Here is a 15,876-nt window from a genome sequence, read left to right on the forward strand (position 1 = left end):
AGAGGCGGGTGAAGGACGGAGAGGGAGGGAAAGAGGGTATAGTAGGTAGGATAGAGGAGGGAGGAGGGAAAGAGGGTATAGTAGGTAGGATAGAGGAGGGAGGAGGGAAAGAGGGTATAGTAGGTAGGATAGAGGAGGGAGGAGGGAAAGAGGGTATAGTAGGTAGGATAGAGGAGGGAGGAGGGAAAGAGGGTATAGTAGGTAGGATAGAGGAGGGAGGAGGGAAAGAGGGTATAGTAGGTAGGATAGAGGAGGGAGGAGGAAAAGAGGGTATAGTAGGTAGGATAGAGGAGGGAGGAGGGAAAGAGGATATAGTAGGTCGGAGAGGGAGGGAAAGAGGGTATAGTAGGTTGGATGGAATGGAGGAGGGGGAGGAGGGAAAGAGGATATAGCAGGTCGGATGGAGGGGGATGATGGAAAGAGGATATATTAGGTAGGATGGAGGAGGGGGAAGGAGGGAAGAGGATATAGCAGGTCGGATGGAGGGGGATGATGGAAAGAGAATATAGTAGGTAGGATGGAGGAGGAGGGAAGGAGGGAAAGAGGATATAGTAGGTAGGATGGAGGAGGGGGAGGAGGGAAAGAGGATATAGTAGGTAGGATAGAGGAGGGAGGAGGGAGGGAAAGAGGGTATAGTAGGTAGGATAGAGGAGGGAGGAGGGAAAGAGGATATAGCAGGTTGGATGGAGGGGGATGATGGAAAGAGGATATAGCAGGTCGGATGGAGGAGGGAAAGAGGATATAGTAGGTAGGATGGAGGGGGATGATGGAAAGAGGATATAGTAGGTAGGATGGAGGAGGGGGAAGGAGGGAAAGAGGATATAGTAGGTAGGATGGAGGAGGGGGAGGAGGGAAAGAGGATATAGTAGGTAGGATGGAGGAGGGGGAAGGAGGGAAAGAGGATATAGTAGGTAGGATGGAGGAGGGGGAGGAGGGAAAGAGGATATAGTAGGTAGGATGGAGGAGGGGGAAGGAGGGAAAGAGGATATAGTAGGTAGGATGGAGGAGGGGGAGGAGGGAAAGAGGATATAGTAGGTAGGATGGAGGAGGGGGAGGAGGGAAGAGGATATAGTAGGTAGGATGGAGGGAGGAGGAGGAAAGAGGCTATGGTAGGTAGGATGGAGGAGGGGGAAAGAGGTGTTAGTAGGATGGATTAAGGGAGGAGGAGGGAAAGAGGATATAGTAGGTAGGATGGAGGAGGGGGGAGGAGGGAAAGAGGATATAGTAGGTAGGATGGAGGAGGGAAAGAGAATATAGTAGGTAGGATGGAGGAGGGAAAGAGGATATAGTAGGTAGGATGGAGGAGGAGGGAAAGAGGATATAGTAGGTAGGATGGAGGGAGGGGGAGGGAAAGAGGATATAGTAGGTAGGATGGAGGAGGGAGGAGGGAAAGAGGATATAGTAGGTAGGATGGAGGGAGGGGGAGGGAAAGAGGATATAGTAGGTAGGATGGAGGAGGAGGGAAAGAGGATATAGTAGGTAGGATGGAGGGAGGGGGGAGGGAAAGAGGATATAGAAGGTAGGATGGAGGAGGGAGAGGGAGGGAAAGAGGATATAGTAGGTAGGATGGAGGAGGGAGGAGGGAAAGAGGATATAGTAGGTAGGATGGAGGAGGGAGGAGGGAAAGAGGATATAGTAGGTAGGATGGAGGAGGGAGGAGGAGGGAAAGAGGATGTAGTAGGTAGGATGGAGGAGGGAGGAGGAGGGAAAGAGGATATCGTAGGTAGGATGGAGGAGGGAAAGAGGATATAGTAGGTAGGATGGAGGAGGGAGAGGGAGGGAAAGAGGATATAGTAGGTAGGATGGAGGAGGGAGGAGGGAAAGAGGATATAGTAGGTAGGATGGAGGAGGGAGGAGGGAAAGAGGATATAGTAGGTAGGATGGAGGAGGGAGGAGGGAAAGAGGATATAGTAGGTAGGATGGAGGAGGGAGGAGGGAAAGAGGATATAGTAGGTAGGATGGAGGAGGGAGGAGGAGGGAAAGAGGATATAGTAGGTAGGATGGAGGAGGGAGGAGGAGGGAAAGAAGATATAGTAGGTAGGATGGAGGAGGGAAAGAGGATATAGTAGGTAGGATGGAGGAGGGAGGAGGGAAAGAGGATATAGTAGGTAGGATGGAGGAGGGAGGAGGGAAAGAGGATATAGTAGGTAGGAGGGAAAGAGGATATCGTAGGTAGGATGGAGGAGGGAGGAGGGAAAGAGTATATAGTAGGTAGGATGGAGGAGGGAGGAGGAGGGAAAGAAGATATAGTAGGTAGGATGGAGGAGGGAAAGAGGATATCGTAGGTAGGATGGAGGAGGGAAAGAGGATATCGTAGGTAGGAGGGAGGAGGGAAAGAGGATATAGTAGGTAGGATGGAGGAGGGAAAGAGGATATAGTAGGTAGGAGGGAGGAGGGAGGAGGGAAAGAGGATATAGTAGGTAGGATGGAGGAGGGGGGAGGAGGGAAAGAGGATATCGTAGGTAGGAGGGAGGAGGGAAAGAGGATATAGTAGGTTGGATGGAGGAGGAGGGAAAGAGGATATAGTAGGTAGGATGGAGGAGGGAGGAGGAGGGAAAGAGGATATAGTAGGTTGGATGGAGGAGGGAAAGAGGATATAGTAGGTAGGATGGAGGAGGGAGGAGGAGGGAAAGAGGATATAGTAGGTAGGATGGAGGAGGGAGGAGGAGGGAAAGAGGATATAGTAGGTTGGATGGAGGAGGGAAAGAGGATATAGTAGGTAGGATGGAGGAGGGAGGAGGAGGGAAAGAGGATATAGTAGGTAGGATGGAGGAGGGAGGAGGGAAAGAGGATATAGTAGGTAGGATGGAGGAGGGAGGAGGGAAAGAGGATATAGTAGGTAGGATGGAGGAGGGAGGAGGGAGGACTGTAATTATTATGGGACACTGCTGGGACTTCAGGCAGTATGGAGAATGAGGATAAAACCATCATATAAAATATTGATCATTCTTTTCCTCCTAATCTCAACAACAGATGACAATCAAGACAGAGGAGAATAACGATTGATTATTTATTACACAGGAGAGAGGTGGTGGAGGAAAGGGAGAAAAGAGGGCAAGAAGGGAGAGAGAGAAGGATAGTAGGAAGAGAGGAAGTAGGGGAGAGATGAAGGGAAAGAGAAATAAGGTACAAGGAGAGATAGGAGGATGGAAAGGAAGGTTGGGTTGGGAAGAAACGGCACATCACATGTAAAAACTCACACACCCTCCCTACCTGTCTGCCTGGTGAGTCCTCCAAGGACCAGATCAAAGAGAATAACTACTCACACGTCAAAGCGTAGATTCTGCTTCTCCTCAAAGAAGTAGTCCAGGATGTACTTCCTGACAAAGTCTGGGTTTAGAGTGTTGTCAATCACCTCCGTTCTCCCAAACTAGAAGAGGACAGATAGAGGGAAGGGGGAAAGAGAGATATGGAGAGAGAGAGTTGTGACAAAAATAATCATAATATTTTATGCAGTTTGTAAGAAAGCAGCCCAACTTTTTATTCCTCTCTCTCTCTCCTATTCTATCCTCACTTTCCTCTCTCCTCTTTCTTCTCTTCTCTCTCTCCTCACTTTCCTCTCTCCTCTCCTCTGCTATCTCCCCTCTCTCTCCTCACTTTCCTCTCTCCGCTTTCTTCTCTTGTCTCTCTCCTCTCCTCTGCTATCTCCCTCCTTCATCTCCTCTCTCCTTATTCTCCTCTCTCTCATCTTCTCCTCTCCTCTCTCCACCCCTCTCATCTGCAGTCTCCTAACCTCTCTCTCCTCTATCCTCTCCTCTCCTCTCTCTCATCTTCTCCCCTCCTCTCTCCACCCCTCTCGTCTGTTGTCTCCTAACCTCTCTCTCCTCTATCCTCTCCTCTCTCCTTCTTCTCCTCTCTCATCTTCTCCCCTCCTCTCATCTGCTCTCTCCTCTCCTCTCTTGTAGAGACCCAGCAGCAGATAAACACAGTATTTGATTGGTGGAGGTCAATAATCAGTGTTGTAATGGCTGACTGGATGATACTACTACAGCTTCTCTGTCTTTGTTTGTTTAGTTGGATCCCCATTTAGCTTTTGTAGAATCAGCAGCTACTCTTCCTGGGGTCCACAAAAAACACGACAAGTAACAAAACACTGATACACAAGGTTTAAAGTACAACAATATAAAAACAAAATAATGGCTGGTTGCTCAAAGCTCTTAGCTCATCTGTCTTGTGAAGTGCAACAGGAAACTATCCTCATTGAATTTAATTACAGCCAATTAATTCTCTCTCTCTCTCTCTCTCTCTCTCTCTCTCTCTCTCTCTCTCTCTCTCTCTCTCTCTCTCTCTCTCTCGCTCTCTCTCGCTCTCTCTCTCGCTCTCTCCCCTCTATTTCTGTCTCCTTCTCTCTGTATCTCTCTCCCTCTTGCTCCCTATCTCCCCTCTATTTCTGTCTCCTTCTCACTGTCTCTCTCTTTTTTCCTCTTTATCACACAGAGAGGAAACTCTATTTCCTCACAGTGTGAGAACTGTTGGTGTCGTTACGCAACAGACACACTTGCCTGTATGTACAAAGTCGCTGTGTTTACTTGAATTTCATTGTCATTTATTTAACCAGGATAGTCCCCTCAGTAACAATTGGCCAATGTTTTCCAGGGAGTCCTGGGTAAAGCCTTTCAACTGAACAGAGAAACTAAAGCAAATTAAATAAAGCATGTGAACCCTCTCCTCTCCTCTCCTCTCCCCTCTCCTCCCCTCTCTCTCTCCTCCACTCTTGTCTCGTCTCTGTGAACTTAAGTGAAGTAAAGCATGTGAACTAAAGCGTGTGAACTAAAGCATGTGAACTAAAGCGTGTGAACTAAAGCGTGTGAACTAAAGCATGTGAACTAAAGCGTGTGAACTAAAGCATGTGAACTAAAGCGTGTGAACTAAAGCGTGTGAACTAAAGCGTGTGAACTAAAGCGTGTGAACTAAAGCATGTGAACTAAAGCGTGTGAACTAAAGCGTGTGAACTAAAGCATGTGAACTAAAGCGTGTGAACTAAAGCATGTGAACTAAAGCGTGTGAACTAAAGCATGTGAACTAAAGCGTGTGAACTAAAGCATGTGAACTAAAGCGTGTGAACTAAAGCATGTGAACTAAAGCGTGTGAACTAAAGCATGTGAACTAAAGCATGTGAACTAAAGCGTGTGAACTAAAGCATGTGAACTAAAGCGTGTGAACTAAAGCATGTGAACTAAAGCGTGTGAACTAAAGCATGTGAACTAAAGCGTGGCGCCGATAGAGATGGCAGCTTCGCTTCTAGTCCTTCAAATTTTATGTATTATTTCTTACAGTATTAGTCCAAAAAACCTTAAGTGTTATTACATACAGCCGGGAAAAACTATTGGATATCAGAGAGATGTCAATTTACCAGCACAACCAGCACTATGACCAGGAATATGACTTTCCCAAAGCGGATCCTTTGTCTGCACCTCCCAGGGCATTTGAACTGATTCCAGAGGCCGACCCAAAACAACACTGCCGGAGGAGAGGGGTCTTCTAGTGAGGCTACGGATGTGCGCACACCACCCACCGCTTCCGAGGATACTACTCGCTAATGTCCAGTCCCTAGCTAACAAAGTCGACGATATCAGGGCAAGAGATGCTTTCCAAATAGATATCTGGGATTGTAACATACTCTGTTTCAAGGAAACATAGCAAGCTGGGGACATGCCGTCGGAGTCAGTACAGCCAACGGGATTTACAGTGCAACGGGAATAAACATCCCTCCAGTAAGAAGAAGAGCGGGGGTTTATGTTTCATGATTAACGACTCATGGTGTAATTGTAACAACACATAGGAACTCAAGTCCTTTTGTTCACCTGACCTAGAATTCCTCAAAATCAAATGCCGACTGTATTATCTCCCAAAAGAACTCTCCTCGGTTATCGTCACAGCTGTGTATATCCCCCCGCAAGCGGATATCAAAATGGCCGTCAAGGAACTTCACTGGACTTTATGCAACAACCATATATCCTGAGACTGCATTTCATGTAGCTGGGGATTTTAACAAAGCTAATCTGAGAACAAGGCTACCTAAATTCTATCAGCATATCGATTGCAGTACACGAGCACGTAACATGCTCGACCACTGCTACTCTAACTTCCGCGATACATACAAGGCCCTCCCCCACCCTCCTTTTGGCAAATCTGACCATGACTCCATCTTGTTGCTCTCCGCCTATAGGCAGAAACTAAAACAGGAAGCACCCATGCTTAGGTATATCCTATGCTGGCCTGACTAATTGGATTCCACGCTTCAAGATTGCTTCGATCACGTGGACTGGGAAATGTTTTCGGTAGCCTTAGAGAACATCATTGACGTATATGCTGTCTCGGTGAGCGAGTTCATAAGAAATTGTATGGGAGATGTTGTGCCCACTGTGACTATTAAAACATTCCTTAACCAGAAACCTTGGATTGATGGCAGCATTCGCGCAAAGCTGAAAGAACGTACCACCGCATTTAGTCCGGGCAAGGCAACTGGGAATACGGCCGAATACAAACAGTGTAGTTATTCCCTCCGTAAGAGAATCAAACAAGCAAAGCATCAGTATAGAGACATAGTGGAGTTGCAATTCAACGGCTCAAACACGAGACGTATGTGGCAGGGTTTACAGTCAATCACGGATTACAAAAAGAAAACCAGCCCCGTCGCGGACATCGACGTCTTGCTTCCAGACAAATTAAACAACTTCTTTGTGCGCTTTGAGGACAATACAGTGCCACCGACACGGCCCGCTACTAATGACATGTTATCCCTCGCAAGGCTGACGATGCAATCGCCATCACACTGCACACTGCACTATCCCATCTGGACAAGAGGAATACCTATGTAAGAATGCTTTTCATTGACTACAGCTCAGCATTCAACACCATAGTACCCTCCAAACTCATCATTAAGCTTGAGTCCCTGGGTCTTGACCCCGCCCTGTGCAACTGGGTCCCAGACTTCCAGACAGGCCACCCCCACGTGGTGAAGGTAGGAACAACATCTCCACTCCGCTGATCCTCAACACTGGGGCCCCACAAGGGTGTGTTCTCAGCCCCCTGTTGTACTCCCTGTTCACCCACAACTGCGTGGCCATGCACGCCTCCGACTCAATCATCAGACGACACAAGAGTGGTAGGCTTGATTACCAACAATGACGAGACGGCCTACAGGGAGGAGATGAGGGCCCTCGAAGTGTGGTATCAGGAAAATAATTCAAATCAAAGTCTATTTGTCACTTGCGCCAAATACAACAGGTGTAGACCTTACAGTGAAATGCTTAATACAGGTTCTAACCAATAGTGCAAAAAAGGTATTAGGTGAACAATAGGTAAAGAAATAAAACTACAGTAAAAAGACAGGCTATGTACAGTAGCGAGGCTATATACAGTAGCGAGGCTATAAAAGTAGCGAGGCTACATACAGACACCGTTTAGTCAGTTTGATTGAGGTAGTCAGGCTGATAACGTCTCACTCAATGTCAGCAAAATAAAAGAGATGATCGTGGACATCAGGAAACAGCAAAGGGAGCACCCCCCTATGCACATCGACGGGACAGCAGGGGAGAAGGTAGAAAATTAAGTTCCTCGATGTACATATCACCGACAAACTGAAATGGTCCACGCACACAGACAATCGCGAGCATCCTGTCGGGCTGTATCACCGCCTGGTACGGCAACTGCACCGTCCACAGGCGCAGGGCTCTCCAGAGGGTGGTGCGGTCTGCACATCGCATCACCGGGACCAAACTACCTGCCCTCCAGGACACCTATAACAACTGATGTCACGGGAAGGCCAAAAAGTTCATCAAGGACAACAACCAACCGGGACACTGCCCGTTCACCCCACTTCCATCCAGAAGGCGAGGTCAGTACAAGTTCATCAAAGCTGGGACAGATTGAAAATCAGCTTCTTTCTCAAGGCCATCATATTGTTAAACAGCCACCACCAGCACAGAGAGGCATGTGCCTACCTACAGACTTGATATCATTGGCCACTTTAATAAATGGATCACTAGTCACTTTAATAACGCCACTTTAAGAATGTTTACATATCTCACATTACACATCTCATATGTATGTATATACTGTATCCTATTGTCACGCCCTGGCCATAGAGAGGTTTTTATTCTCTATTTTGGTTAGGCCAAGGTGTGACGTGGGTGGGCATTCTAGTTTCTTTCTTTCTATGTTTTCTATTTCTTTGTGTTTGGCCGGGTGTGGTTCTCAATCAGAGGCAGCTGTTGTCTCTGATTGGGAATCACACTTAAGGCAGCCTTTTTTTCCTTTCGTATTTGTGAGTAGTTATCTTTGTTCGTGGCACTATTGCCCAAGTTAAGCTTCACGTTCGTGTCCTTGTTTTGTTGGCGACATTGGTCCATTTCCAGGAAGAGGATTGTCACACCTATACTATCTATTCTATCTATTGCATCTTAGCCGCTCTGTCACTTCTCATCCATATACTTATATATTCTCATCCCATTTCCTTTACTAGATTGTGTGAATTAGGTTTTGTTGTGGAATTGATAGATATTACCTGTTAGATACTGCTGCAACTGTCGGATCTAGAAGCATAAACTCTTCACTACACTGGCAATAACATCTGCTAACCATGTGTATGTGACCGATAACATCTGCTAAACATGTGTATGTAACCAATAACATCTGCTAACCATGTGTATGTAACCAATAATATCTGCTAACCATGTGTATGTAACCAATAACATCTGCTAACCATGTGTATGTAACCAATAACATCTGCTAACCATGTGTATGTGACCAATAACATCTGCTAACCATGTGTATGTGACCAATAACATCTGCTAACCATGTGTATGTGACCAATAACATCTGCTAACCATGTGTATGTAACCAATAACATCTGCTAACCATGTGCATGTAACCAATAACATCTGCTAACCATGTGTATGTGACCAATAACATCTGCTAACCATGTGTATGTGACCAATAACATCTGCTAACCATGTGTATGTAACCAATAACATCTGCTAACCATGTGTATGTAACCAATAACATCTGCTAACCATGTGTATGTGACCAATAACATCTGCTAACCATGTGTATGTGACCAATAACTTATGCTAACCATTTGTATGTGACCAATAACATCTGCTAACCATGTGTATGTGACCAATAACATCTGCTAACCATGTGTATGTGACCAATAACATCTGCTAACCATGTGTATGTGACCAATAACATCTGCTAACCATGTGTATGTGACCAATAACATCTGCTAACCATGTGTATGTGACCAATAACACCTGCTGACCATGTGTATGTGACCAATAACATGTTATTTGATTTGATATGAACTAAAGCGTGAGACGATGAGGTGCTATAACTGTAATAGTGAGGAGGTGCTCAAACTACTGTCTGGTGTGTGTGTGTGTGTGTGTGTGTGTGTGTGTGTGTGTGTGTGTGTGTGTGTGTGTGTGTGTGTGTGTGTGTGTGTGTGTGTGTGTGTGTGTGTGTGTGTGTGTGTGTGTGTGTGTGTGTGTGTGTGTGTGTGTGTGTGTGTGGTGTGTGTGTGTGTGTGTGCGTGATGTGGTGATGTATGGTGTGTGTGCGTGATGTATGGTGTTGTGCTGACAAGCAGGCATACACACACACACACACACACACACACACACACACACACACACACACACACACACACACACACACACACACACACACACACACACACACACACACACACACACACTGTGCTGCGGTTAGTTTGTTCCCTCAGCTAATTGTGTCTATTATGAATAATGCATGTTGAGAGGCCTAGCTGAGTCTTTGAGATGAACATGAATTAATGATGGGCCAGTAGAAAGTGTTGCTTACCATAAACTGACAGAGAGAATGAATCATTACAGAGTCAGGTCTTAATGAGCAGTCTTAATGATGCAGTACTTCAGTCTGTTACACTAGACAGTACTTCAGTCTGTTACACTAGACAGTACTTCAGTCTGTTACACTAGACAGTACTTCAGTCTGTTACACTACACAGTACTGCAGTCTGTTACACTAGACAGTACTTCAGTCTGTTACACTAGACAGTACTGCAGTCTGTTACACTAGACAGTACTTCAGTCTGTTACACTAGACAGTACTGCAGTCTGTTACACTAGACAGTACTTCAGTCTGTTACACTAGACAGTACTTCAGTCTGTTACACTAGACAGTACTGCAGTCTGTTACACTAGACAGTACTTCAGTCTGTTACACTAGACGGTACTTCAGTCTGTTACACTAGACGGTACTGCAGTCTGTTACACTAGACAGTACTGCAGTCTGTTACACTAGACAGCACTGCAGTCTGTTACACTACACAGTACTTCAGTCTGTTACACTAGCCAGTACTTCAGTCTGTTACACTAGACAGTACTTCAGTCTGTTACACTAGACAGTACTGCAGTCTGTTACACTAGACAGTACTTCAGTCTGTTACACTAGACAGTACTTCAGTCTGTTACACTAGACAGTACTTCAGTCTGTTACACTAGACAGTACTGCAGTCTGTTACACTAGACAGTACTGCAGTCTGTTACACTAGACAGTACTGCAGTCTGTTACACTAGACAGTACTGCAGTCTGTTACACTAGACAGTAATGCAGTCTGTTACACTAGACAGTAGTTCAGTCTGTTACACTACACAGTACTTCAGTCTGTTACACTAGACAGTAGTTCAGTCTGTTACACTACACAGTACTTCAGTCTGTTACACTAGACAGCACTGCAGTCTGTTACACTACACAGTACTGCAGTCTGTTACACTAGACAGTACTGCAGTCTGTTACACTAGACAGTACTTCAGTCTGTTACACTAGACAGTACTGCAGTCTGTTACACTAGACAGTACTTCAGTCTGTTACACTAGACAGTACTTCAGTCTGTTACACTAGACAGTACTTCAGTCTGTTACACTAGACAGTACTTCAGTCTGTTACACTAGACAGTACTGCTGACGGTTATACTACACAGTACTGCTGACGGTTATACTACACAGTACTGCAGTCGGTTACACTACACAGTACTGCAGTCTGTTACACTACACAGTACTGCAGTCTGTTACACTAGACAGTACTGCAGTCTGTTACACTACACAGTACTGCTGACGGTTATACTACACAGTACTGCAGTCTGTTACACTAGACAGTACTACAGTCTGTTACACTAGACAGTACTGCTGACGGTTATACTAGACAGTACTGCTGACGGTTATACTACACAGTACTACAGTCTGTTACACTAGACAGTACTGCAGTCTGTTACACTAGACAGTACTGCTGACGGTTATACTACACATTACTGCAGTCTGTTACACTACACAGTACTGCAGTCTGTTACACTAGACAGTACTACAGTCTGTTACACTAGACAGTACTACAGTCTGTTACACTAGACAGTACTGCTGACGGTTATACTACACAGTACTGCAGTCTGTTATACTACACAGTACTGCTGACGGTTATACTACACAGTACTGCAGTCTGTTACACTACACAGTACTGCAGTCTGTTACACTACACAGTACTGCAGTCTGTTACACTAGACAGTACTGCAGTTAGGGCTGTGGCGGTCATGAGGTTTTGTCAGCCGGTTATTGTCATGCAAAAGACTGTAGGTCTCACGGTAATTGACGGCTAATTAACATAAACACGTTTAGCGTCTCCAGGCCTCCTCAGTGGCTACAAGCCTCTGATGGAACAGCTACATTTAAAAAGGTCTCATAAATCAATATAAACCATCACAATAAATCCGTTATTTATTTTCGGCAGGTCTAAAGCAACATGATATGAATATTTTTTTTCTTCAGGAGAACAGAATAGGAGTTGGCCTACTGTGTGTTATCTGTCTTTGCCCCATGATATAGGCTGTAGACTTGTTCAATTAGAAGACTAGATATGCTTATTCGTTTCATTATTTTAGAATAAAGAAGAATATAATTTAACTTAGCTTAATAAAATGGAAAGGATATTTTTTCCCATCCCGGAGTGAGTGTGCATAAGAAGTGGCTACGTTGAGCATTAAAGTGATCATTTGAAACAGGTCTTAAAAGATAGATTCAGAGTTATTTGGCAACTTTAGTTGTGAATGATACAAACCTTAGAATGTCTTAGAAATGAACACATATATGGGCTGCAAGATGCGACCAAAGGCAGTTAATGAATTGAGAAAGTCTCAAAAAAAAGCTTGTGCTCTGTTCCTTTCCTCAGGCTGCACAGCTGTTCTCTCATCAAGTGATCATAATTTTCACCCATCAGACTATTCTCAATGTAATCTGGTCTTTACTAATGAGTTAATATTAGTTTGGATTTAGACTGGCCCGTTATCAAATGTGAAGGAACAGGGGCAGGGGGAAGAAGAAAAAGTCATCTTTGTTCTCCAATAGTGAATGGAGGGCGTGCTCTTTTCCACTCGGTCTGTTTTTCAGTTGATGCCTGCTAGCCTACTTTGGTTTCATAGCTGTGTTTCATATGAGCAGCTGAGAAATACATAGAAGAGCATTGACTTCACTCCACACATAATGTGTTTTATGTTGGAGTATAGGCTCGACCCGTTAGTATAGACCCGTTAGCATAGACCCGTGACGTACCAGAGACATCTTCAATCAGTTTTGTTTAATCATTTTCTGGCATACGTAATATATGGTAAGATATATTTTGCATAATGGTACAATCGTAATTTTAATTCAGTCGGGGCTTGGGAGGGGGGGGGGGCGGAGCTTGGGGGCGGGGCTTGGGGTTATAATCCTATGCATGAGTTCTAATATGCGTACGGATGTGTTTTGAATTAATCATCACCATTTCCTGTTGTTAGGCTTTGAAACAACATCCACAACGATGTTTTATCACTCAGTTTCAACCTGTTGTTGAACTTCTTTCTTCAAATGGATCATCAAAGTGAGGTGAGTTTTTTTTTAAATACTGTTTTAATGATAAGTGTGTTTGATGTGATTTTTCCATTTGATTTGCATTGATGTCAGAGTGGTTAGAGGGACAATAGAGCCCTGAGTACCAGGCCATTAGAACCTGATGGAGGGACAATTAGAGCCCTGAGTACCAGGCCATTAGAACCTGATGGAGGGACAATAGAGCCCTGAGTACCAGGCCATTAGAACCTGATGGAGGGACAATAGAGCCCTGAGTACCAGGCCATTAGGACCTGATGAAAGGACAATAGAGCCCGGAGTACCAGGCCATTAGGACCTGCTGGAGGGACAATCGAGCCCTGAGTACCAGGCCATTAGAACCTGATGGAGGGACAATAGAGCCATGAGTACCAGGCCATTAGAACCTGATGGAGGGCCAATAGAGCCCTGAGTACCAGACCAACCCTCCCAAAACACTCCCAAGCCTCCCAACCCTCCCAAGCCTCCCCAACCCTCCCCAACCCTCCCAAGCCTCCCCAACCCTCCCAACCCTCCCCAACCCTCCCAAAGCCTCCCCAACCCTCCCAAGCCTCCCCAACCCTCCCAAAGCCTCCCCAACCCTCCCCAACCCTCCCAAGCCTCCCCAACCCTCCCAAGCCTCCCCAACCCTCCCAAGCCTCCCCAACCCTCCCAAGCCTCCCAACCCTCCCAAGCCTCCCCAACCCTCCCAAGCCTCCCCAACCCTCCCAAGCCTCCCCAACCCTCCCAAGCCTCCCCAACCCTCCCAAGCCTCCCAACCCTCCCAAGCCTCCCCAACCCTCCCAAGCCTCCCCAACCCTCCCAAGCCTCCCCAACCCTCCCAAGCCTCCCCAACCCTCCCAAGCCTCCCCAACCCTCCCAAAGCCTCCCCAACCCTCCCAAGCCTCCCCAACCCTCCCAAGCCTCCCAACCCTCCCAAGCCTCCCCAACCCTCCCAAGCCCAAATATTAAAATTTATGCAATTAAAAAAAAAGTGTGCAGCGCATCAACTCTTCATTTAACGGATTACAGTTTGAATCGGACAGCAGCCAATCAAATTGCGCCAGCTGAGAAACAGTTGTGCGTGGCAGTGCAGAGGAACGTCGGCGGGTGAATTCAGATGGAGCCCTTGGAAAGATGATTCCCCAAATTATTATTTTCGGGATATAAAGACGCGGTATCAACAAAAAAACGGATTGCAACTTGCAAAACATGCAGGAAGAAAATTACAGCATTACAGCATGTAGGCTAACGTAACGTTAAATCAATGAGCCTCACCACACAGACAGTCCGTGCGGGAACGTGAACAGTGCAGTTGGTAGCCTAAATCCTGCCTGATGTTACTGCCGTTCCTAAAACCATTGACATACGTTGGCCTACTGTAACACGAGAGAGAGAGAGAGAGAGAGAGAGAGAGAGAGAGAGAGAGAGAGAGAGAGAGAGAGAGTGTGTGTTAAGGTTGGTGATTGTGTACAAGCCTACATCGCTCGATTGCGCCCCATAGCGATCCTCGATAGTCAATCACTATTGGGCAATCGAGCCCTGAGTCTTTCTCATGGCTACCCATGTATTTCCATGGAAATATAACGTTTATTTGGAAAGTAATAAATATATAGATATTTTTAAAAGCATTCATGGTTTGCGTAAATGTAATATACTAACTATTACTCTTGTTAAAAATATGAAATGGTACTACATTTGGTAGTACCATTGATTCGGACTGGCCTGACTTGACTTGGGACTTGAGAGCTAAGACTTGAGACTTACTTGTGACTTGTAAATCAATGCCTTGGTCCCACCTCTGTGTAGTATTGCAGTCTGTTATAGGGAAGCTAGCACTGAGATGCAGTGCCTTAGACCGCTATGTCACCTGGGAACCTGAACTAGAATACATTGTGGGGGGGGGGCTCAACTGTCTCCCTTTAAGAATGGATGACGTTGTGAGAGAGATGACTTTACCCCTCTAACCTAAAATACATTGTTATTATACAGTGAGTCCAAGGGGTATGAATACTTTCTGAAGGCACTGTACACTGTGGGGAGAGATGTCATTCAGACTCCCCCGCTATCCGTAAAGGGGCAATCTGGGATTCCAAAATCAACAAAGCATTCACACCCAGACATTTGTTTTGGTAAACAGTTCAGGGATGGCTCTGCAGAAGGGTGATGTACCAATCACAGATTGTCCCTTTAACTGGAATACATTGTGGGGAGGAGATGTGGGAGAATCCAGTTAGGAACAACAGGAACGTGTAATGTGATTTATCTCGAATTCAGCCTTCTCTTCAGCCTTCTCTCTAACCTTAACTAGAATACATTGTGGAGAGGAGATGTGGAGATAATATAAGATCCATGTGATTTATGTAAAGCATGGACCAATAGACCTGGGAGTCTGAACTACAGGGAACAACTGGGAGTCTGTACCAGGAAAACCACTTATTGAGCCACTAACTACATCAATATATCTGTCAGCTCAGCTGAATGCTATGGAATAGTTAATGGGGTAATTATACATTACAAACATTACAACCCATATATTATATATCAAAGCAATAATTGTGTAGATCCATCTTGGGGATTGTAAAGTAATCTAATCTCAGTACAACATGAGGTGATTGATTGAGCGACATAGCCCAACCTATTGCATAACAACTGGAGAATCCTAAAATGAATCAGAAGAGCCACGGTCTGGCATGAACCCTGAAAGACAACTTACTGCAATCACAGCTACGTTTTAAAAGAATGCTGCAGGTAGAACGTTCCAATCACAGCTACGTTTTAAAAGAATGCTGTAGGTAGAACGTTCCAATCACAGCTACGTTTTAAAAGAATGCTGTTGGTAGAACGTTCCAATCACAGCTACGTTTTAAAAGAATGCTGTAGGTAGAACTTTCCTTTCATCACAGAACTAACAACAACAAAGTCCACATATTGCACTGCTCATCCTTCAAGGTAATTACTATGCAGGTACTATATGGAGAAGTAGTATAGAGGTACTATA

At 45.4% G+C, this 15,876-nt stretch overlaps 1 protein-coding gene across 3 annotated transcripts in view; it reads right to left on the reverse strand.

The window, feature by feature from the left end:
• The window catches only part of LOC124032358 (copine-8-like), a 211,626-nt gene that overhangs the window by 149,223 nt on the left and 46,527 nt on the right, over positions 1–15,876 (reverse strand). For all 3 annotated transcript variants that reach the window (XM_046344707.1, XM_046344706.1, XM_046344705.1), the window contains exon 4: positions 3,267–3,370. In XM_046344707.1, the coding sequence (XP_046200663.1) occupies positions 3,267–3,370 (104 nt within the window). The remainder of the gene's footprint in view (positions 1–3,266; positions 3,371–15,876) is intronic.

This window comes from Oncorhynchus gorbuscha, linkage group LG03, assembly GCF_021184085.1.
Source record: "Oncorhynchus gorbuscha isolate QuinsamMale2020 ecotype Even-year linkage group LG03, OgorEven_v1.0, whole genome shotgun sequence".
In the NCBI taxonomy this organism is placed as follows: domain Eukaryota; kingdom Metazoa; phylum Chordata; class Actinopteri; order Salmoniformes; family Salmonidae; genus Oncorhynchus; species Oncorhynchus gorbuscha.